A 25956-nucleotide genomic window follows, 5' to 3' on the forward strand; every position below is an offset into this window, starting at 1 on the left:
CGTTTCGAGTCCTCATGACCCTTCGACAGAACTTGAGGTCTGTCGAAGGGTCATGAGGAGTCGAAACGTCAACTCTTTTCTTCTCCGCCGATGCTGCCAGACCTGCTGAGTTTTTCCAGGTAATTCTGTTTTTGTTCTAGTCTTTTACCACCCTTTTATTATTTATATGCTTAAAGAAGACCTTGAGATTCTCTTTTATGTTGGCTGCCAGTCTCATTTCATGCTTTCTCATTGCTTTTCTTATTAGTGTTTTCGCTTCCCCTCTGGTCCTTCTATATTCAGTCTGGTTCTCCATTGTATTTTCTACCTGACATCTGTCATACATGCACTTCTTCCTTTTCACCTTCGTCTCTTTCTCTCTTGTCGTCCAGGGCACTCTGGATTTATTTGTCCTACCTTTCCCCTTTAAGGGAACGTAGCTTGACATTGCCTGCAATACTACTTCTTTGAAGGTGGCCCATTGTTCAGCCATTGTCTTTCCTGCCAACATTTGAACCCAACTCACTTGACTCAGATGCATTCACATCCCATCAAAGTTGGCTTTCCCCCAATTAATTATCCCTGCTCTGGATTGTTCCTAGTCCTTTTCCATGGCCAGACTAAACCTTGTGATACAATGGCCACTGTCTGCTAAATGCTCTCCCATTGATATTTGATGCACTTGGGCCAACTAATTCCCCTAGAACCAGATCCACCAGTGCCTACCCGCTCATTGGACCGGAAACATACTGCTGCAGAAAACTATCTTGAACACATTCCAGGAACTCTTGCCTCTTTTGCCCCTTTATTATTCCTATCCCAGTCTGTATTTGGGCGATTGAAGTCCTCATTATAATTACTTTATGGGCAGAATTTTTCTCTCGTTGGCTGGGCATGCGCCCGACCCAAATGGCTGCAAAATGAGGTGCAATGTTGGGCAAGCATCCAGACGTCATTGCGTGTTGCGCGATATTTCGATTGGCGGGTGCACGCGGGAATTGGCAGCGCGCCCGCTGACAATTAAGTGGCTTATTAAGGTCCTTAATCAAATAATTAATTCAAATTTTTTGCTGCTTGGCCAACTGTTCGGTTGGCGGGCGGGTGAAAAGGCCAAGTGGCCTTTGCATTTTTGGTAAAACCTCATCCACGGGTGCAATGAGGTTTTGACCAGTGGTTTTTTAAAAAAAACTTTTAACACTCCTGTTTAACATGTCCTTGTTCATATGAGGGGACATGTTTTCATTATTTTAAATATCTTTATTTTTATTGTTAAAGACCTTCAGCTCCCTGTGCCTCGTGAAACTTTTACGCCACGCACCTGCATGCATGCACGAACTTCAGTGTTTGCACTCCTGCCCCCACCCCGGCAAAGCTGAGCGCAGCAGCATGCATTTCAAACTAGGTGCCCGTTAATTGGCCAGCCAGCTTGAAAGTGCGGTTGGGGCCCGATCGTGGTCGGTTTCATGAACGCTCCCGGGCCTGTCCGCCATGCCTGCCCGATGAGGGCTAAATTCTGCCCTTTAACTCTTGCACCTCTGTAATTTCTTTGCAAATTTGTTTCTCTTAATCCCTTCCACTGGTTGGCGGTCTGTATACTGCACTGATCAATGTTATTGCGCCTTTTTTATTCCTTACCTCAAGCTAGAGAGACTCTGCCCTTGACCCCTCTGGAACATCCTCTCTCTCCAGTACTGTAATGTCATCCTTAATCAGTACTGCCACTCCCACCCCCACTTTTCTTCCTTTCCTGTCTCTCCTAAACACCTAGTGCTGAGGAATACTTAACACTCAGCCTTCCTGTTTTGAGCCAGGACTCTGTTATAGCATTAATATCATAATTCCATCTGTCAACCAATGCATATCGTTCACCAATCTTATTAACGAAACTCTGTACATTCACATATGTGCGCATTAGTCCTCATTTAGGCTTTTTTTACTTTTCCCCTTATTCTGACCCCATCTAATGACTTATTGTTGCCATCTCTAATTCTATCAAACTTTCCAAGTATTTTATTAGCTTTGATACTCTCTGATATATCCTCCTTATCAGTTAATACTTCTCTACTTCCCACTGTCAGTTTTTCTCTTCTCCACTCTGAATTTCCCCTCAGGTTTCCATCCCCCTACCAACCTAGTTTACACCCTCCCCAACAACATTAGCAAACCTCCCCGGGGGGTGACGTTAGTCCCAGTCCTGTTAAGGTGTAACCCATCCTTCTTGTACAGGTCCCACCTGCCCCAGAACCAATCCAATGCCTCAGAAATCTAAAGCCCTTCCTCCTACTCCATTTCTCCAGCCAAGTGTTGAGCTGCTCAATCTTCCTATTCTTATGCACATTAGCACATGACACTAGAAGTAATCCTTGAGATTACTGCTCTTGATGTTCTGCTTTTTAATTCCCTTTCTAACTCCCTAAAACCTGCTTTCAGGACCACAACCCTTTTCCTACATATGTCATTGGTCCCATTGTGGACCACGACCTTTAGCTGTTCACCCTCCCCAAAAGAATGTCCTGCAGCCACTCTGTGGCATCCTTGACCCTGGCACGAGGGGGGCAACCAACTACCTTGGAACCACATTTATGGCTGCAGAAATGCCTGTCTGCTCCCCTAACTATGGAATCCCCACCACTGTAGCGCTTCCATTCTTTGTCCTCCCCTCCTGAGCAGCTGAACGGCCCATGGTGCCACAAACTTGGCTGTTGCTACAGTCCTCTGAGGAACCATCTCGCTCACCAGTATCCAAAATGGAAAAGTTGTTAGAGATCGAGAGAGCCTCAGGGGATTCCTGCACTACCTGTCCCTTTTTCTTAGATACTTTGGCTACTCTGATACTCAATTCTCTCTCTGGCTGTGTACTTCTTAGCTGCAGTGTAACTACCTCTCTAAATGTGCTATCCACATAATCCTCAGCCTTGTGGATGCACCATATTGACTCCAGCCACCGCTTGAGTTCTGCAACCCGGAGCTCAAGTTTCTGCAGCTGGTGACACTTCCTGCAGATGTAGTCATCGAGGGCACTTTGTGCCTGTACGTCTTCCCACATCCCATGGGATGCATACTCCACATGGCTGAGCCATGCTGACATACCTTAAACTTCATATAAAATGTTTACTACAGGATGGAATAAGACTTCTTGGGGCTACCTTTATAACATCTAGCACCTTCCCCTTTTTCATATAAAACCACTACTACAATGTATTTATACTGCTATAGCACATTTCCAATCAGCCCACTATGACTTGCTTCTTCCTCTAGTCTTAATCCTGATGGTTTTGAGCATCAGTCTCTTACTCGCGTTCACAAGAACTATGCAAAGAGAAGAAAAAAATGCATGTTAGTTGGCCTATGTACCAAGGTGTAAAGTAATAGGAGACATGTTCTTTGCCAGCTGCTCCATCACTGGGAGCCATTAAATGAATGTTTGAAGGTTGAGGCACAGAGTGGGCCATGCTACACGTGAATCACTCCAGGGAATTTCTTCACCCCAATGGTTATCGTGTGACATTGGCAATGCATTGGGAGCAGACTTCCTGTTTATTCTGATGGCTGTAAAATGTTCCCCTTAGAGGAGAATAAAAGTATGTTTTGAACAGAAATGAAATATAAGTCATTTAAAAAATAATTCTCTCCCCACTCCTCCAAGATGTTGTTCTTTTAAGTATTTACCAAGTACTGATCCACAATAGACTAGTGCAGGTTCGACATGGTCTTTTAAAACAAGAGACTTGAAATTCAGAAAATTTACAATGTATAGCTATCCCCTAAAGTAATAGCCCCTTTGACTTCTAATATTAGGTAGTAATTTGAAGCGGAATTGATTTCAATCCAAAAAGGAACTAAGATTGACTTTATAATTTGCTTCATTGTAATCGCAGGCCTGACCTCTTTGATTGGAAGGATGTGGCAAAACTACAATCGGCACACGAGAGACTGGATCATGCCTTCAATGTGGCCAAACAGTATCTTGGCATTGAGAAGTTGCTGGATCCTGAAGGTTAGTATAGAGCTTAGAGACCTTTCCGGAACAGAGTCAAATGTGAGTTTGATGTAAAAAAAAAGACTAGACATTGCACTATTGATTTCCAATAAAGCTGCTGTACACTGGTAACATAAGATCTGAAATATAAATATTTGAACTTGTTTTATTCATTCTACTGCATTTATATTTATTCAGAAAATACATAATAAAAAAGCTTTAATTTGGGTTCTTGTCTGAATAGCTAAAGTGAATAATTACAGTGTGTAGTGTGCCACTATGTCAAACAGACCAGGAAATATCCTATCTTTAATTCCTGGTCAAAGCTGTCTGAAGTAACCTTAATCAGGATAGATGTGAGACAACTACAATTAGCCTCAGTATCCCCAACCTGGGAAAGGAAAGATAAAAATCAAACAGTTTCCATTCCTGATGCTGAGCAGTGAGAAATGTACCCCTGAATGAATCTTTGTCTACAAAAGAATTAACTGAAGTCACTTGGATGGCTGTAGTCTGTTGTGACCTCCAATGTCTTCATATGTCCTGCACATCTGAATATATCCTGAATATCTATTCCGTCAGGTTGGTGCCTCTCTTCATTTAATTAATCCTGTGGTGTAAGGTTGGTCCCTTGCTACATTAGATATCATCATAACAACACACTGAGACAGGACCTTACGCAGGAAGTTAACAGGTGAAAACATGTCACATGGTTAAACAAGACAAAATGAATGGTTTGAATCATTATGAATTAACTCATTTTTTGAGGTGACATCTTGCATTCCAGCTAAAGTCAAATGACCAGAAAGTGATTGGCACTGCATGTACAAATCTTGGAGATAGGTGTTTGGTGGTGCAGAACTTGAGTATTGCTGAAAAAAGAGATATTTTTGTGAAGCTTTTTGTCTTGCACTCATCAGGACAATTCGCTGGAATGCCAAATGTAAAGGGAGCAACAACTTATATGCATGAGAAGAAAGAAATGGCAAGTGGACTCTGATTGGTAGAGGCATTGCCATGGATAATGCACCAGTTGATGGTGATTTACAGTTAACTACCAAGCATTGTTTGAAATTTACACCAAGCAGCTTGACTCTGATCAAGGCATTGCTCTGAGGAAAGAACCAATGAATGGCTGTCACTTATTTTGTTTAACTGAAACAGGCACAAAGTGTGTACATGTTCTTTCTGTCTGCAAAAACAGGGCCCTGTGTATTAATAAACGTAGCTTCCCGTACACGCAAATGTGCCACACTGCGAGCCCAATTGACAATCTTAAATTGGTTGTCAGCAAAATTCTTAGCACACTGAGGATTATTTAGCAAATGATGTCCAATCGAGGAATCAAATCTAATGTTGGACACAGCATTTTGAGTTTTGCAAACATGGGCTGGTTGGGTACAGATTGGTTGGGTACCGTCTGCACATTGCTCATTGTGAACAGTCGAAGGGATATGCTATTTGATGCGATCTGCCAGTCTTTGTGACATATGGTGTACATTGCTAGCATCACACTGGCACTGAAATTCATATGCCACATTGCTCATTTGTGTGATAGGCAGAGCATTTTTTTGGCTCGACGGCAGTATCCTGTTAGTAGCAAATACCGCTCATGTTGCTACTGCATAGTAGCAGCATGAAACAGCCAGCTTCACCTGCTGCAGAGTAGTCTAAGGTGCTGAACGTGACAGCCTTAGGCCGGTTCATAAGTTTATGCAATATACAGCACAAAATGATCCTTCAGGGTAGCCATTCTTCACGGGATGCCTTTGATGCACCCTACTTCAGCATCAAACTTGCATGGTGAGCAAATGGCTCAGGCCTTATTTGCAAGTTGCTGATAAGGCCAATCTTCTCGTGCATGGAAATGTAAGAATCCCAACATGTATATTGACCAGTGAAGGTAGGCCTGCGGTAGACTGTGGTGGAAAATCCCCTGGCAGATTTCTCAACCAGTATGTCAAGGAAAGGGAGTTCCTATGACTGCTCCATTTCAAAGGTAAATTTGAGTGCAGGATGGAGCCTTTTAAGGCATGTAAAGAAATTGTTACATGCGGCTGCAGATTTAAATATGGCAAACGTATCATCCACATATCGGAAATATGCAAGGGGTAGGAGGTTAAGTGTCATCCCATCAAAGACACATTTCTCATAGAACCCAACAAAGGTGTTTGTGAGAGCTGGGGATCCCATGGCAACACCATCCATTTGGGCATACATGGTGTCATTAAAACTGAACTCGACTACGCGAGTTGCCGAGCTCATAAGTTTGATGAATACTGATTCACGCAATGGTTGTGGGTATAGATCACTATGATATTTGTGCTGCCTATTGCTTCCTCAAGTGGAATATTGGTGAATAGGCTTGCATTGTCAAATAAGCACATGGATACAGCATTGCTATCGACGTGCAAGTCCTGTACTGTCTTCACAAATGCGAAGGAGTCCTTCACCGTGTATGCGGAAAATATTGCTCAAAACTACTTGTAACAATTCTCCCAATCATTAGGCCAATTTATGTTGTGCAGAACTAGTTACAGGTAAGATAGGGTGTAAAGGAACATCACTTGTGTGCCTTGGGCAACACATACATATAAATTGTTGTTCCCTTTACATTTGGTACTCTTGTGAATTGTTCTGATGAGTGCAAGACAAAAAGCTTTGACAAAAATGTCTTTTTTTTCAGCAATACTCAAACTTTGGAGGGCTTTTTGTATTTTGTTTTGGAATGATCCTGGTTTTGGAACTTTTGAATAGAATGGGAGCAAGCAGATGTTATGGAGATGAGGTTCGAACTGGGAGTGGATGTGAGAACTCTTCACTCTAGCCACTGATCTGATAGCTACTGCAGTGATTCTTATGGGAGGGCATCAGCTTCAAATATCACTGTGCAGGCAGACATAATAAGAATCATACCTCTCTGTTATTGCTAGTAGATTGTATTCATGGCCTTGTAATCACATTTTACACTTTCATCCTGAGCCAGGAGATCTATCTACCCAACGTATGTGCTGTCTCATTGAAGGATTGAAGTACGAGAAGGTGATTGATGCATGGTTAGTGAATAAAATGGTATTATTAGAGTATGCCTACCCTTTCACTCATCGTATGCTCAATAATGCACTCATTCAGGCAGACAATCAGCAACAGCATAGAGAGAGAGAGAGAGAGGATGCATGGCCACATTCTTGTCTAAAAGCAGACATGCAGTTGATAACAAGTGAATTGCATCCACTGACCTTAGCTCAATCATTGTATTCGTACGGAGCTTTTTGATTAGATTGAGGAGCCGTGCATTGGATCTGTGTGTCACAACTGATAAGTGGACTATGTCTGATTAAATCACTTCTGAGTTCAGCAGAATCATAACCACTTTTATACTGATGCATGTTTACCAGGAGACCAGAATCTATGATCTGACATTTAATAATTACACTGCTAAATCCAGTTCCCCTATCCTGACACCAAAATCGTAAACCCAATTTATTTAGAGTCTACAGTTCAGCCAGCACGATAAAGGGGTTTGATTTAATATCGTAAAAGCCAGCACCCAGTTGGCCCATGCCAATCTCTTAAAACCAAGCGAAAAGGAGCAGAGAGATAAAAATGGCTCTGATTAAATATCATCAAGCTTCTTAATCTATTTTGCCTTCTTGGAGTCAGTAGATTATAATATTCACACCTCTGTTTTTATCTGTACCTTTCTGGGCCATTTGATTATTCTTTTAATTACTTCCAACTTCCTCTCTACCTTTGTTGTTTTCCCTACTTTTGTCGAGGTGTCTCATTTTTTCTTTTGCACCTTCATCTGATACTCTTTTTCCTGTCCTTCTCAGTCTTCCTTCACTCTGTGACTTCCTTCACTTCCCTTTTACTCGCCTTTCCTTTACTTTTTTTCTACTTCTTCTCTTGCCCCCTCCTTTCAACTCTCTCACATACTCCTTCATCTCTCCTGCCCCCCTCCTTCATCGCCCCACTTCTCTCCTCCATCAGCCCACTCTCTTTCTTCATCACCCTGGTCCCTTCTCTCGCTGCCCCCCTTTGTCTCTCTCACCACCCCCTTCGTCTTTCTTGCCGCCCCCTTTCATCTCTCTCGCTGCCCCCCTTTGTCTTTCTCACCACCCCCTTTGTCTCTCTCGCCGCCCCCTTTGTCTCTCTCGCCGCCCCCTTTGTCTCTCTCGCCGCCCCCTTTGTCTCTCTCGCCGCCCCCTTTGTCTCTCTCGCCGCCCCCTTCGTCTCTCTCGCCGCCCCCTTCGTCTCTCTCGCCGCCCCCTTCGTCTCTCTCGCCGCCCCCTTCGTCTCTCTCGCCGCCCCCTTCGTCTCTCTCGCCGCCCCCTTCGTCTCTCTCGCCGCCCCCTTCGTCTCTCTCGCCGCCCCCTTCGTCTCTCTCGCCGCCCCCTTCGTCTCTCTCGCCGCCCCCTTCGTCTCTCTCGCCGCCCCCTTCGTCTCTCTCGCCGCCCCCTTCGTCTCTCTCGCCGCCCCCTTCGTCTCTCTCGCCGCCCCCTTCGTCTCTCTCGCCGCCCCCTTCGTCTCTCTCGCCGCCCCCTTCGTCTCTCTCGCCGCCCCCTTCGTCTCTCTCGCCGCCCCCTTCGTCTCTCTCGCCGCCCCCTTCGTCTCTCTCGCCGCCCCCTTCGTCTCTCTCGCCGCCCCCTTCGTCTCTCTCGCCGCCCCCTTCGTCTCTCTCGCCGCCCCCTTCGTCTCTCTCGCCGCCCCCTTCGTCTCTCTCGCCGCCCCCTTCGTCTCTCTCGCCGCCCCCTTCGTCTCTCTCGCCGCCCCCTTCGTCTCTCTCGCCGCCCCCTTCGTCTCTCTCGCCGCCCCCTTCGTCTCTCTCGCCGCCCCCTTCGTCTCTCTCGCCGCCCCCTTCGTCTCTCTCGCCGCCCCCTTCGTCTCTCTCGCCGCCCCCTTCGTCTCTCTCGCCGCCCCCTTCGTCTCTCTCGCCGCCCCCTTCGTCTCTCTCGCCGCCCCCTTCGTCTCTCTCGCCGCCCCCTTCGTCTCTCTCGCCGCCCCCTTCGTCTCTCTCGCCGCCCCCTTCGTCTCTCTCGCCGCCCCCTTCGTCTCTCTCGCCGCCCCCTTCGTCTCTCTCGCCGCCCCCTTCGTCTCTCTCGCCGCCCCCTTCGTCTCTCTCGCCGCCCCCTTCGTCTCTCTCGCCGCCCCCTTCGTCTCTCTCGCCGCCCCCTTCGTCTCTCTCGCCGCCCCCTTCGTCTCTCTCGCCGCCCCCTTCGTCTCTCTCGCCGCCCCCTTCGTCTCTCTCCTCCCCCCCTTCGTCTCTCTCCTCCCCCCCTTCGTCTCTCTCCTCCCCCCCTTCGTCTCTCTCCTCCCCCCCTTCGTCTCTCTCCTCCCCCCCTTCGTCTCTCTCCTCCCCCCTTGGTCTCTCTCCTCCCCCCCTTCGTCTCTCTCCTCCCCTCCTACGTCTCTCCTCCCCTCCTTCGTCTCTCTCCTCCCCCCCCCAATTGTCTCTCTCATTTTCATTGCTTCTCACTTGCATCCCTCTCTTCTCCTGTACTTTTTCGCTGTCTACTACTCTACCCTGTACTTGCTTGATTTTTCCCTATTTCCCTTCACCTTTTTTCCGCTTTCTTGCCTCTTTTACTCTTCTGTTTTTCTCTCTCTCTCTCTCACTTTTGCTCCCTGGCTCACTCTGGCTCTCACTCTTGCTTTCTCTCACTCTCTCTCTCTCACGCTTTCTCTCATGAGCTGTCAATGGAGGCATTAGCTTTGGCCAAGATTTGATGCAAGGAGATTCTGGCTACATTTCCACACAATTGTAATAGGCGATGCTTGGGTCTTACAGTCTTCTGCTTGGTGAGAGGATGCAGCTGGGTGAGCAAGTGTGCTGCCATGCTCTGATTCACTGGTCTTCTGTGCAGCTAAGTAAGTGGAGGGAGGAACATTTCTTATCCTGTTGTCAGATGTTTCTGATCGCTGTGCTTTCTGGCAGAGGGCAGACTTAATTAAAATCAGGAGCTACTGCTCTTGGCGGTTTGAAATTTGGAAGTTGGCTGAATTGGTGCCCAGGCTGGGGTTTGGACACTCCATGTTAGAGGTACAAACCCTGGGTATGCTTTAATGGAGAATATGAATGGGCTTATCTTAATACTTCAGGAGTCAATCCATCAGACAGAAGAGGAGAGAGGGAGCAAGGATAAATCCTTGTCTGATATGAACAAAGGAATGGCAGTAGATCATTCAGTTCCTCAAGCTTACCATATAGTTCTATTAATTCATGGTGGAAATGTACTTCAACTGCATATCTTTGATATCTTTAACTAATAAAATCTGATTATCTCAGTCTTGAAAATTTTAATTTACCTGGCAGGCACAACCTTTTTTGTGACAGTGTGCTTGATGATCACAATACTTAGTGTGAAAAAGAGCTTCTCAATTCTCCTACTACCTGGCCTGGCTCTAATTTTATGATTATAGAACTTTAAGCACTGAACACAAGGCTGTTGCCACTGTTTTGACTTGGCAGATGAGGTGTGTCAGGTGAACCAAATCCACAAGGGAAACTTGGCCATGCTATCATGATGGTTTTGCAATTTGTATTTATTATGAGATGATGTGTGCATTGAATTCAGAAGCAATGAGTCCACTAAGACCTTCAGAGATTTTAAAAAATTAAATAACATATTTGTTAACAAAAGAAAAGATTTCAAGCACATACATAAGACTGCAATTACAACAAATCCTAAAATTCCTAATTAACCTGATTCCCAATTATGCACCCCCTTTAAGGCAACAGTCGAAAATAGATTTTAGGTTTTTAAAAAACCAGCAAGTCACCACAGTACCCACTTGACTGTGGAATCCCAAAAGCTTGTCTCCAATTTTAGTTACGGGACACACCAGACATATACACAAATGGCTGGAGGCTTGCCGAAGGCTGTTTCACACATTCCAACTAGATCTTACATAGCGCCCCATCATAGCCATTCATTCTCCTATATATAGGTTTCTCTCTCTTTAATATGTAAGTTCTATTGTTCCATATATTTTTGGAAGTTTACCTTTCCCATATATATATATATATATATATATATATATATATAAATCTTGCATGTTGCCAATATTATCAGTAACCTTCGGGAAAAATAAACACACTTCTTAGCCTTGTTTATCTGGCTAGTTGTAAACATCCTAGTATCCCTTTGAAATTCAACCAACTCCTTCCCGTATCTAAAAATGCAAATCCTCTTCACACCTTACATGCTAAGACCCCATCCATGTTTACTCATTAGCATTTCAAGTACATTTCTACACCTGACTTCTTTTGATAATTCAAGCTTGCAGTCTACCTGACTCCAAATGTAATTAAATAACACAATCAAAACCATCTTCCCTCATACCCATAAACCTGCTTTACAATAAACCAGAATAATATTATGGTAATTATTATATTTTTGTAACACCACACAATCCAACTGGATGGACTGCACACTATTCCAAATAAATGTAATTAACCTAACACTTATACACACCAAGTCCCACAAACGTTTATCTATCTGCATTATCTCTATTAGTCTCTGGGTCACTGGGTTAATCCTTGCCAAATCTGGGAGGATGGTACAGATTCCATCCCATATCCAATCTAATCCCCCACTACTTTCTTTCATCTCCAAAATCTCATGTCCTTCCATCCTTATAGCTCCCGTTTGATGCTGAAATCTTAATTTATATTTTTGTCCATGTGAGAGTAAGGCCCATCTAGGAAAAGTCAGTGAGAAACAAAACAGGGAGGAGAAAACCTGTGACAGATTGATGAGCATTATTTTTTATTTAGTGGATTTGGGGAGATTTGGACTGGGGAGGAATTATTTTATAAAGTTAAGTTCCGAAACAACCTATCAGATCAAACTCCTTTTGCCACAAGCTTGATTGGAAATAACTGAATGTGTGTGTGAGACAAGCATATGTGGGCTATGCTGAATTCCCACAACATACAGGAGGAATATATTTGTTAACTAATTGGATCCCTCAAAGATGAATTGTCAGCTTTGAGAGCTAACCAACTATGTTCTGCTCCATGTACAAAGAAGAAATGATCTGCAAAACATTTTTCATTAGATTGTTGTTACTGAGATAGAGGGGGAGACAGTGAAGGACCTGAGTGCCAATCCTGAGGGCATGCAAAAAAAAGGCAGAAACCGAGAGAGAGGCAGTGGAACTAGAGATCTCCAGAGACACTGAGCCCTGGGGGTGATCAGGGACACAACCTCAGGGGATGATGACATTGAGCAGTAAAATGGCACAAAACTGCAAATGGTTACACAGGCGAGTACAAAGTAGCAAAGATTTGAGTTAGGACATTCCATATTTCAAGGGATTTATTGCAGTATACTGCAAATATGACCAGAAGCCCTGAATGGTGTGTTGCTTTGGTGATGCAGCGGTTTGAAACTTGGCAGTCACATGTGTCTAATGTTTCAAGATGGAATGGGATACTCCATAGCACATGGTTCACATGAGGAACAATGAAATAAGTAGGTATACAATCGAGATCCTGCAAAAGAGGTTTCAAGTATTAGTAAAATCTTTGAAGAAAAGCACCTCTACAGTAGTAATTTCAGTATTACCTCCATATCATGTGCCAGACCTTTTAGAGAGAAAGAGATTAGACTGGTGAATGTGTGGTATAGGAAGGAGGGGTTCAAGTTCTAAGCCTATGGAGATCACTTCTGGGAAAAAAATAGGTATCTGGCTGTACAGTGAATTGGATGGATAATACCTGGGATGAATTTAAATGAGGGAAAGAGGAAAAAGTAGAGAACTGTTAACAGGAACGAGTTTAAGTGAAAATAACAAGAAAGATCAGAAATGATCTAAGGTGTATTTATATGAATGTCAGGATCGGAAAAAATAAAATGTGTGTGATGCAATAGATAATAATGGAGTAACTGGAACGTGGTTAAAGAAAGACAGTGCACATTTCAGGGCTATGTGTGGTTCAGGAAAAGATGTGGTGCCATTTATGGCAGGACGTAAGAGAGGTTTAGACCTTGGTCAGAGAAAAAACTGGGAATTGTGCTTCTTTGGGCTGATATCTGGAACATCTAGAGAGAACGAAGTTAATGATAGGCATATGTTGCAGGCTGCCAAAGAATAAAATGAAAATTGACGTACTGCTATGGGAGGTCATGAAAAAAATATAGTCCTAAGTCCTCCATTGTAATCATGAGGAATTTTAATCTTCCCGTCGTCTCTATAGTTTATAATATGTGCAAGAAGTTTCCTGTACTACAAAAGAATCTTTTGTGAAGCAATAAGTGAGAGAATCCAAAAGGGGAATGTAATCTTCAAATTTCTTCAAACTAAGGAGGAAATAATACACTAAGTTGAAATATAGGGAAGATTTGAGGTCAATTGATCATACATTTGTTCATTTTAAGGTTAAAATGAGTTGAGAATGGAACAGATAATGAAAACTATTAAGCAATTGGATTTCAGCATAACAGACTGAGAGGGAATAAAATGCTGAGTGCAATACTTATCCCTATTCATCAGAGAGTTATTTACCTTGTACCTGATCAACTATTTTCACTTCAATTTAATTTGCCTTGGACCATGACCAATTAAGCTATATTTGTGTTTCACCATGCTTGTTTTTTGACTTTGGGAACACTGTGGCTACTTTCTGCTGAAGAATGGTTTTAGAAATATGATGTTTTAATTTGGGCTGCAATTATTTTGTCCTAGTCCGACTGCCGCCACCACCCACTTTCCCAACCACGACCACCACCACCCAGCTCCCCAACCATGTCAACCTTACTCAAGCTGTTGATCAGTTTTGTAAACATAGCCCTGTTATAATATGAAGCTTGCATTAAATTGTCAGCATTATTAACTTGGGTCTTCAAGTTGAATTCAATAGCATTATGGTTGCTTCTGCCTCAGTGTCCCTCTTCCAATATGAAAGGCTGATAATGCATCAAGGCCACTGCTAACAAAAAAAAACAAAAACAGAATTACCTGGAAAAACTCAGCAGGTCTGGCAGCATCGGCGGAGAAGAAAAGAGTTGACGTTTCGAGTCCTCATGACCCTTCGACAGAACTTGAGTTCGAGTCCAAGAAAGAGTTGAAATATAAGCTGGTTTAAGGTGTGTGTGCGGGGGGCGGAGAGAGAGCGAGAGAGAGAGAGGTGGAGTGGGGGTGTGGTTGTAGGGACAAACAAGCAGTGATAGAAGCAGATCATCAAAAGATGTCAACAACAATAATACAAAAGAACACATAGGTGTTAAAGTTAAAGTTGGTGATATTATCTAAACGAATGTGCTAATTAAGAATGGATGGTAAGGCACTCAAGGTATAGCTCTAGTGGGGGTGGGGAGAGCATAAAAGATGTAAAATAAATAAATAATTTTTCACACTGCTTGTTTGTCCCTACAACCACACCCCCACTCCACCTCTCTCTCTCTCTCCGCCCCCCCACACACACACCTTAAACCAGCTTATATTTCAACTCTTTCTTGGACTCGAACTCAAGTTCTGTCGAAGGGTCATGAGGACTCGAAACGTCAACTCTTTTCTTCTCCGCCGATGCTGCCAGACCTGCTGAGTTTTTCCAGGTAATTCTGTTTTTGTTTTTTTTTTGGCTTTACAGCATCCGCAGTTTTTTTGTTTTTACCACTGCTAACAATATGGGTATAGCATGTGATTTTGCCTAGTGTTAGAGGATGGGTTTTCATTATGATTAGGTGTTTTCCCTGTTGTTCAAAAATTGATAAGATTCTTGAAATATTGAGGTCATGTGGTCATAGTTCAATAAAGCGTAGAGGACGTGCAATAGCACTGACACGTACAGTTAAAATACTGAAATTGTAGCCAAACTTGATAGTTTGATACTTCTGCACTCTGAATTTTTGTTGATAAGATCCTTTGAATCCATATCCTCTTTATGGTCTGCCACTTATTACACCTTTCTGTGCTGCAGGTTACTTATCAAAATGTTGATACAAACTACACATATTTTGTTCACGTAGATAGCTTTACATTATTAAGTTGCAGAGTAGTGACTAATGGATAATTTTACAATGCTTCCAAAGATGGACGTGGGTGACATTTAAATATCTTGCTTTAATCTTTCTTATGAATCTTTTTTTTTTGCTCCAACCATGTGATGATTTACATCTTTTTACGTTACGCAATTATACCAAAAATTAAAATACAACCCATGTAAGGAGAAATTAATTGATACCCATGCCATATTAATTTCAGCAGTTAGCTGATTTTCTTACCTCTTTTTGTTCGACTACCAAGTTCAGCATAACTCCCTTAACTTTGTTATTTTTGAGATAATGAGTAGGAATCCTGATCAGATTATGTTTCCTCTCTTCCGAGGCCAGGAATCCTCTGGCCATTAGCCTCTATCCCTTTGTTCCAGCTGTTATTCAGCAGTGATGAAGGATTGATCCCAAAACCTTCCTCGTGTCAAATGTTCCTCTATCTGAAATATTTATATTCCGTGGTTAGAAGATAAATTCTCAGTGTTTCAATACATTATAATTTTAATGCATTTCCCCACTTGAGTTTTTCAAATGTCATTTCCTTTCAGGATTCCAGAATTGCTGTTTAATGTAAGTCTTGTTCAATTTGGAAAGATTTTCCGTTGTGCAATATCTGATTACATTGGCATAATTAGAATGAGGTGGAATTAATTGTAGTTAGTCTAAATGGGATCTGTTTTGCTAATTTTGCTATGACTCTCCTTAGGTATTCTATTGTGTAACTGCACACCCAATTATTTAAGAAGAGGTGACATCCTTAGTCCTTGAAATGACATTGATTTATCTGTCAATTGAGTTGGTGGAAAGATTTTTTAAAACAACTTGTCTTGGCAAAGCACTTATATTCATCTCTTAAAACTGTCCCAAATCAGTTCATATACAATTATTTATCTGAACTTCAGTCACTTTCATTATATAGGTAAAGATGGCAGTAATTTTATGTTGCAAGATCTCTCAAACAGCAATGAGATAAATGTCCAATTCACGTGTTTTTACTGATGTTGACTGGGGGATAAATACTGACCAGAAACTCAGGGGAACTCTTTGCTTTTATTTGTGCCGTGGGTACTCTAACATTGCATAGAATCATTGGAAAGTATATAAGACCTCAGTTTACTTGCTTATCCGGAGGATGTCATCATCAGATACTACAGCATTCCTTCAGTATGGCTTTGTTTCAGCCTCGGCTCTGTCACTGTGGTTGTTGCAATATTTCAATGGGAAATCTAATTTTCAAATGTGCACAAAGCTGATCATTATACATGGTGCTTTTGCAAACTGTATATTTTTCCATTTTATGTTTGTCTGGCAATGCTGCTCAGTGTGAAAAAATTGCAACTATATCAGATTATTCTCCTCAGAGGGATTCCCATATACCAAATGTTGAAATATTTATAAGCATTTTTCACTGGAGTTTTGATGAATTTCTATGTGAAGATTCATAAAACATATACTTATTATTACATGCTCATGAGAATTGTCAAAGTATTTATTCTTGCCATGATTGAGTGACTCGCTTCATTGAGACTTAAACTCTTATTTTGTCCTCGATAGATCCTCATAGGAGCAGATTACAAAGATGGCTGTAACATGAGATTTTTGTTTTGATTCCCATATTCAGTGATGTAGTATAATTCATTCCATGACTCACTAATTTGAATCATCTTAAGCATTCTGCTGTGTTTCAGGGAAGCTGCTAGATTTTGACAGACTTTTTAAGAGTCTCACCCTTTTTAATATTACTGTATAATGAGGTGCTAATTCTGTGTAGATTTGCATCTGGTTTTGTTGTAGATATGTTGCAGGTTACTTGTCATGAGGTGTTGATAACAATTGTTATTTTATAGTGGGCCATTTTGAATGGTTGTTACCCTATAAGTGCTTTGTCCTCTGGGTGTTATAAATTTGAATCTGCTTTGATTTTCTTATTCTTGTTTTAACTGCGTAAACTTTGCTGCTTGATTACTTTTTAATATTTTAGCATTTTCTTAGGGAGTAGGATGAGACTTTTCTCCTGTTTTTGTTGTCTATGGGCATGGTTCTGATACTCTGAGAAGCATGCCTGTATCTTTTTTATTTTGTTTCCAGTGTCCTGAATTTTTTTTCATTTTCATTGAATCTGCTCCCTTTCTATGTATTTATGGTGTGGTCTATAGAGCTCTATCTCACCACTACCTCTCTCAACTCTTCCACTTTTCTTAAACTATCAGACTGCTTAGCATACATTCAATAGTGGATGAACTGAAATTTCCTCCAATTAAATATATTTGGAAGACTGGAGCAATTGTCTTCAGTCCCCACTCCAGACTTTGTTCTTTAGCTGTTAATTCCACCTTTCTCCTTGGCAACTTCTTACACTAAACTAATTTGGTGTCATACTTGATCCCGAGATGTGCATATTTGTGCCGTCATGAAGATCACCTATTTCCACCTCCATTATGCTGCCTGACTTTGTCTTCGCACAAAATAGTTAGAGCTCTTAATATGTTTTAAGCAGCGCCTTTGTGATTAATGCCTATAGCAACAATAAATGATGAGCACCATTTGCCTGATATAGATGGCTGTCCAGCATAATTGTGTAAGCAAGGACAGCGCGAATTGTGTAGATTTCTGTCAGTAGTTTTTCAGATTGTGTTACAGAGGCTGCATTTTGGCTTGAGAAAATTAGCTTGGAACATTCCTACATGGAAACCAGATTATAAAGTTGTAAATCAAAAGCAAATAAGTCAATACACAAGACCATTAGTGAATATTGGGTGACTACTAAAAGAATCATCTGCATCTGACGACTTCACTAGTCTTCCCATGTCTGACAAGTCTACAGACTTTTAAAATCCAAGTATGGTATCATTTTAACAAATACTAACTTATTTAGTACATCTCTTCTTTTCAGCATTGGCCTTGGTCCTTCTCTTGGCACTCTCATTTAAAGATAACAGCTGAAGATTACTCCATGAATCTAAACAGTGTGGAATTATTTCCACCTAGCACTAGTAAAGCAATTTATTTTCTGTAATTCTCAGTGAATTTAATTAATGCTCTATTTTAAAATTTATTGTTCGATATAAGGAAAGTGAAACATCTCACAGCCAGCAAGAGTATTGTGTCAGATGTGATGGCTTCAGTTTACTTTTAAGTTTGCAGGAATGTAGGCCAGATTTTACAAAAACAGAAAATGCTGGAAATACTCAGCAGGTCAGGCAGCATCTGTGGAGAGAAAAACAGAGTTAATGTTTCAGGTAAGTAACCTTTCATCAGAACTGAGGAAAGTAGGAATGTCATGGGTTTTAGGTGAAAAGGGGGAAGGAGAAAACAAAAGGCCTGTGATAGGATGGATGGCAGAAGAGATTAAATGACAACAAAAGATTTCATTGTACAAAAGCCATAGAGAGTGGTAATGGGTAAAATAAAAAAACAAACAATGTGTCTAGGCGAGTTGTGAAAAGTTGAATAGCAGTTGTCAAGATGCAAAATAAGGAATAAAGAAAGAAACAAGAACAAAATGAACCAGCAAAAAAGGTACATGAAATAAAATGGAGGCAGAGGTTATGATCTAAAGTTGTTGAATTCATTGGTGAGTCAAGAAGGCTGTAAGGTGCCAAGTCAAAAAATGAGCTGCTGTTCTTTAAGCTTACGTTAAGGTTTATTGGAACACTACAGGAGGCCAAGGACAAAAGATCAGAGTGGAATTAAAGTGAGAAGCGACACAAAGCTCAGGATCACGCTTGTTGACTGAATGGAGGTAGATCACCCAGTCTGCATTTAGTCTCCCCAAAGTAGAGGACATCATGTTGTGAGCAGCAAAAACAGTATATTAAATTGAAAGAAGCACATGTAAATCACTGTTTGACATTGAAGGAATGTTTGGGGCCTTGAATGGTGTGAAGGGAGGAGGTAAAATGACAGGTGTTGCATCCCCTGTGCTTGTATGGAAATGCACCGTAGGAAAGGGAGGGGGTGTTAGAGATGACTGAGAAGTAGATCAGGCTGATGCAGAGGGAACTGTCCCTTCAGAATGCTGAGAGGGCATGGCAGGGAAGATGCATTTGGTGGCAGCATCACACTGGAGCAATGATGGAGTATGATCCTTTGAATACTGAGGCTGGTGGGGTGGAAGGTGATGATAAGGGGAACTGTATCAAGGTTCTGGGAGGGAGGAGAAGGGGTGAGAGCAGAAGTACAGGAAATAGATCAGACATGATGGAAAGCCCTGCCCACTACGGAGAGGGGAGTCCTAGGCTGAGGAAAAAGGAAGACATCAGAAACAAACAGGGGTGATGGAGGAGGAGAATATAGGTGAAATGGACTAAAGTCCTGACAGGAAATGGATGTGAAGAAGTGTTGTCAAGGTAGCTATGGAAGGTCGTGGGCTTCTCACCCAAGTCTGTTTGTGACACTGTAGCAAATGGCTTCTGGAAGTCCATATACAACACATCTGCTGTATTGCCCTGTCAGCCCTCTCGGTTATCTCTTCAAAAACCTACAGCAAGTTAATTAACCACAATTTTCCCTTTAGAAATCCACTCTTGATGATGGACATTGAAGTCCCCTGCCTAGAGTACTTTCTGCGCTCTTGCCACTCTCACTGCTTTTTTTTGCTACATTCTTTTATGGAATGTGAGCACTGCTGTTAAGGCCAGCAATTGTTGCCCATCCCTAATTGTCCTTGAACTGAGTGGCTTGCTAGGCCATTTCAGAGGGCTTTTAAGATTCAGCCACAATGTTGTGGGTCTGGAGTCATATGTAGGCCAGACTGAGGAAGGATGACCATTTCCTTCCCTAAAGGATAGTGAACCAGATGGGTTTTTAATGACAATCAACGATAGTTTAATCACAACCATTACAGGGACTTGCTTTTAATTACAGATTGTATTAATTAATTAATGCTGTCATGGTGCAATTGAACCCGTGTCCCCAGAACCTTAGCCTGGGCCTTTGGATTATTAGTCCAGTGACATTCTCACTGTACCACCTCCTCCGCATTGTCTATGCTGATCTAGGAAAGCACAACCAAATGTTGAAAAATGCCTTTAAAATGCAACCTGGGTCATGTTATTTTTAAATCAGTCAACTGCATTATTTCTGAAAAAGAATATTTGGTCATAAACTGTGAATTATTAGTTGTAGATTTGCTTTTAAGAGCTTCTACTTTGTAAGACATAATGTATGCCATTCATTATAATCTCACAGAGCAAAATGACTGCAAAACTACTCAAATTGGTGCTAAGTTACCTACTGGCGGGATTTTACACCTCCACCCCCACCAAGTGTAAAAAATGTCAGGTGCTCAGCCCACCACTTTCTTCCCCACCTCTGACCTGTTCCTCATAATACGGATGGTGGGTAAGTTGTCCCACTAGGCTTCCCACCCTTAGGTATGTTGAGGCCCATAACTGTTCAATTAATTGGCAGTTAAGGGCCTCAACCCACCCCCATTGCCATAAAATATTGCGCAGTGGCAGGTAGTGCAGAGTGTGAAGGCTGTTTTGAATGGGCTTCTTTGGAATGGCGGGGCCCACTGTTATGATCATTAAATTCTGCCCCAGCATTGCTCCAACTGCCATATTCCTCCTCTACTTATAAAAGGTGCAAACCTCTGCACTGTATAAAGCACCAAACACTTTTAGAATTATAGCAACAGCCAGGAAAAATCAAACAGCAATTAACCCAGAAGTAGTTAATGATCCTCTTAAATCACACCAGTGGGAGGATCATTCTGTAGTAGAAGGGTCTGGTATATAAAGGGTTAATGTGGGACTGAGTACAGTATCGCCCACACATTGATGTCAGAAGACACCTGACTCAGATCCAGGATCAATCTGGAGGTGGACACAGTTGGGTTAAGACCTCAAATGGGGTCAGCTCCATACCTGTACCCTTCTACTATAAATATGTACATAGTCATGAGTTGTTAATAAAGACTTACTGTTAACAATCTCCAGACTTGAAGCAGACATCATGTTGTCCAAAGCAGCATTCTTCAACTTGATGCTGCTTAATGCATGTTCAGCTTGTTAATGTTGAAATTGTGCCACAATAGAATACAAGCTTTAAGTTGGTAATCATGCATAGCTGTCCCCATTTGAGGAAGGATTAGGGAATCATTGCAAGAGTATATAAACCAGTTCACTCTGGGTGTCTGGGAGGAACTAGGACAGTCTGTGACTTTGCCTTGCAGTCTTGGAAATAAACCTGTCTTGAGGCACAGGTTAGCTTCAGACTCATTCTTCCTCGGCACACAATTATTGGAATTAACGCAGCTGTCCAAGTTTAAGAGAAGGCTTCAGCTGGAGCATGATGCTCTGAAATGCTAGCGCTGGTGTCAAATCAGTGATGCGTGCTGTTTGACATCATCATCTACCTACTATGCCAAGTTTCTATCCAGCATAATTCATGGCACAAATGTGCATACATGCAGCAGATGCCATTTTCAGCCCCAAGTGGAACCCATAGCACCCAAACAATGGAGCCCAATGTCCATGTTATTGCCATGTGATCTTTTTTATTTACCTGAGATTAACATTTCATCCAAAAAGCACAATCTCTGATAATGCAGTGTTTCGTTACTGCTGCACTAATGCATCAGCCAAGATTTTGTGTTCAGGTCTCTGGAGTGAGACTTGAACCCATAATCCTCTGACACAGATGCAAGAGTGCAATCAGTGAGCCACAGCAGACACTTTCAAAAGTGTCTCTGAGCAATCTGCCTGTTAGATCACAAAATGCACCATTATGTTGTGCCTTTGAAAGTTCAGTGCTGGAGCCATAGAGCAGTAGTATGAAGACTAGATAATCAAGTTTGTAAATAATTGACTCTTCCCTTTCCAACTGAAAAAGAAAATGGAATCACTGTATCTTAAATACATACAGATAAAAATGATTTTTGCCTTAGGACGAAAATTACAATTTAATAATAAATTGCATGCCCCATCTCTGTAATTTGAGTTAAATTCATGGATTGAATTCTTTGGTCCCGTTATTTCCCTAGTATAGGGTAATCACCTGGGTAATTTATTGCTACCCATTCTTAACCATTTCAATCTTAGAAAAAGTCTTTAAAACAAATGTTTTTTTTAGATTTTTTGCAGTTTCATTACTATCTTGGGATATTGCTGAATTCTTCAACTAGGCTGAGTAGAGAAGAACCTTGGCCTCTGTGAATTCACTATAAGTATATAATGTAGCCCAGTTATCATCATTGCAATATTTGAAACAGCCAGCAGTGCCCCTCCAGGTGAAAATTATCAATGCTTGGGTACTCATTAGTTTTGAAGCCACTGAGGTCCTACTACTGGTGCATATCATGAAGGTTTCTCAGTGCTTGTTGAGAAATCTTGTATTGAGTTTAAACTGTAATTTGCTGAACAGTCATTGAACCCAAAATTATGTGTTCCAAACCTGCTTTTTAACATTGCTACTGATCATTGGAAGGCATGGCTTGGAAGCTGTAAGGAGATGTGAAGAGCTCTAGCTGCGGTGCTGAATATTTCACTTTTTAATGAAAATAAATGTGTTTAGTGATAGAAATTCAATACCTTGGGTAATTTGGTCTTGGTTCAATAAATAGATTTTCTTGCAATGTTTATCTGTTAAATGGTTATTTATCTTGGATTTTGATGGGTTACTAATGGCTGCCAGAGCAGAATAGAATAAAGTTCGAACAGTTTAATGTGGCTTCTTTCATATTCCAGCTGGTAAACCTTTCCCCTCATTCTGTTAATTAGCTATGCTTTATCACAATTATATCTTGTGTGGCAACCTTTACTGTGTTCACTGAATATTAAATAACCTGGGGGAGGGGAATGGACACTGCACTTTGTAAGTATATAAAATGGGTTGCATGCTTTCTTAACTGCCATTAACGTTCCTTAAAATCCTCCCACAGACTGTAATTTGGGATATATATGTATGGATGCAGTCCTTTTATCTGCTTATCCATGAACAAAACCAAGTTGTATAATTAGATGTTATTCCTTTCATTCATCTCTGTATGCTGCTTGGAAAAGGGTTACTGCTGGGAACTGTCCATGCATCTGATTACACAGTCTGAAATGCAAACTTGACACCTTAATAACGAACTCAATGTTTCAGTAGCTTTTCAATCTTAACAAACAGCCCCCTTTTGTCACATGCAGAAGTACTTTTCACAACATTACTCTTTGGGTGCTAGCTGCACATTCATGAACAGAAGAGCTAGAAGGTTACCCTCACGTTTGAGAATTGAATTATAGAGAAAGACCAAAGAAACTTGAGCTATTTATTTTTTTTAAAAAAAAATATATATATATATACTTGGACACTATTCATCTGTCAGTTCATTATTGCATGCTACATGTTACCTTTACATCTTAAAGTTTATCTAATATTCACCTAATTGAGGTTGCATTTATAAAGCACCTTTAATGCAATACAATGTCCAAAGTATTTCATAAAAGTGTAATCACACAAAACTTGACACTGAGCCAAATAATGAGACATTTGGACAGGCGGTCACAAGCTTGATTGAAGAAGTAGGATTAAGAAGTGTCTTAAAGGAGGAAAGCGAATCAAAGAAGTGCGGAGGTTTAGGGAGGGAATTCCAGAGTTCAGGGGACGGACGGCTCAGGAAACAAGTGGCAATGATGGAGTGAAGGAAGTGGAGTGCAATGGAGAGATGGACAAGAGAGGAGATTTGGAGGATCACAGTGTTATCATAGATAGTAACTAAGTCCACAATATTAAATGATATTAAATGGTATTAAATGGTAACAGTAGAACAAGAGGGAAGAGGTTCAAATGGATATTGGGACATGTTAGGAAGTAGTTGACATGAAGAGTGATTCTATATGGAATGACTCCTGAGCACTATGGTGGAGTGAAAAGCCCTGGAGTTATTTAGGAAATAGCTGGATGCTATGTTGAGGTGGCAATAGTTTTTTTTGGATGGATGCGTTAGAATGAGCCAAATGGTCATTCATATCAATATCCATCTTTTACATATAAAACTGACTCCTTTTTGACATCCAATGAATTGACTATGAGCTGATGTGAGAGTTTCCTTGAATTGGGGTAGAGAATATTTCAAATCAATCATTCACCCATGAGTGCCAACTTGTCATCTCAATAACTGAGTAGCACTGCGGTTTGTCAGGAAAAAATTGTAGTTGTGTAGTGCATAGTTTTTTACGTTGATTTTTTTGTGCTGAAGTTGCTAATGTGAGAAATGCACCAGTAATTACACTTATAATCCAGTCTCAAATTCTTTTAAGATATCTGCATGTTCTATTTGTTGCATTGGGGATGCTTTGTAAGATACAATTTAAATAATTTACAAACCCTATGTTTATCCTCACTTCTGATTTTTGGGAGAAGTTTTTAATGTTTTCTGCTGGTGCTTGCTCAGGTGAATATCAAATAATTACAAAAAGCAAAACTATTAAATTTTCTTATAATTGATCAGTTTAAGTGAATTTGTACAGTTCAGGTATTCATTGACCCATAAAAAGCTTACTTTCATTCTATCCTGAAAAATAAGGCATCTAAGAATTTGGTTTGTGATGGTGAGTCTACTAGTAACAGGTGAAGATTGAACACTAGCACTTTTCTTTTACTCATCCTGGGATGTGAGCATCGTTAGCAATTGTCCTTGAGGTGATGAAACACCACCTTGAATCGTTGCAGTCCATGTGGTGTAGGTACACCCACAGTATCTTTTGTTGCAGTGGTTTTTGCTAAGGCCTGCTATGCCATTTCAGAGGGCAGATAAGAGTCAACTACCTTGCTGTGGATCTGGAATCACATGTAGGCCATACCAGGTAAGGATAGCAGATTTCCTCAGCTGAAGTGAAGCTATATGTTTTTAATGATAGTTCATGGTTATTATTAACTAGACTACCATTTTAGTGCAGACTTATTGATTTAAATTTGCCTAGTTGTCGTGGTGAGATTTGAACTCTGTCTCCAGAGCATTAATCCTGGTGTCTGGATTACTAGTCCAGTAAAATTACCACTATGCTACAGTTCCTTGCTGCTCAGTTTCCAAACGAAATATTTTTCTGGATATTTCCTGCAAATCGGGGCTGTATCTGGGAGCTGTAATTGCTACATGCTTCTGATTTTTCTGCTTCGAGCCACAAGATCTAAAAATAACCCATTAGAGATTTCAACCTGGATCCCAAATCTCTGAAACAACTGGAGCTTGTCTGTAGTAAGACAGGGCAGGACCCGAAGAACAAAAAGAAATCAAAGCTTGCAAACCTGCAATCCTCGGATGATAAAAACAGGAAATGCTGGAAAAACTCAGCAAGTTTGGCAGCATTTGCGGAGAGAGAAACTGTTAACTTTTTGAGTTCATGTGACTTTTCTTCAGAGCACAAAACGTTAACTCTGTTTCTCCCTCCACAGATGCTGCCAGAGCTGCTGATCTTTTCCAGTATTTTCTATTTTTATTTCAGATTTCCAGAATCTGCAGTATTTTGTTTTTACTGCAATCCTAGGGGTCTGAAATACAACAAGAAAATGCTGGAAATGTATTCCAGACCTACTTGGAATATGGGCGAAGGGTGGACTGGAACTGTTATTCCTTGGGGTATGAGCCAAGATGGGCTGAATGGTCTCTCCCATGTATTTATTTTCTGACCATTTGAAATACACTGCAAATATTTTTGTCACTTTTATTTATAATATTTAGAAAAATTTGCATGGATGTGCAAGTTTGATAAAATAATACTTTGTATTGTAATAAAATAATGACTGAATAGTAGTTTTATTCAGTCAATTGGGAAAGTCAAAATACTGAAATACTGTTTAGTTTTTGGAAACACATTTGATAAAAGCTGCATAGTTTCCCTGCATGTGGTGATTTGTAACTATTGTTGTATCAGCCTTGGGAATTCCGTGCTAGTAATATTGTTATGATCCCAGCTGAGGTTACCCCTGGTCAAGCCTGATGCCAGAGTGAAACTCAGCTTGATAGATCGTAACTTTTAATTTGTTTGTTCAGATATGTGGAGAGTGGTT

General features: G+C 41.3%; 1 protein-coding gene across 1 annotated transcript in view; it reads left to right on the forward strand.

Moving 5' to 3' along the window:
• Positions 1 to 25956, forward strand: part of dmd (dystrophin) — a 1748406-nt gene that overhangs the window by 372926 nt on the left and 1349524 nt on the right. Inside the window, exon 7 of the mRNA XM_041212034.1 lies at positions 3858 to 3976. Coding sequence (XP_041067968.1) covers positions 3858 to 3976 — 119 coding nt within the window. The remainder of the gene's footprint in view (positions 1 to 3857; positions 3977 to 25956) is intronic.

This window comes from Carcharodon carcharias, chromosome 18 (genome assembly GCF_017639515.1).
Source record: "Carcharodon carcharias isolate sCarCar2 chromosome 18, sCarCar2.pri, whole genome shotgun sequence".
Taxonomy (NCBI): domain Eukaryota; kingdom Metazoa; phylum Chordata; class Chondrichthyes; order Lamniformes; family Lamnidae; genus Carcharodon; species Carcharodon carcharias.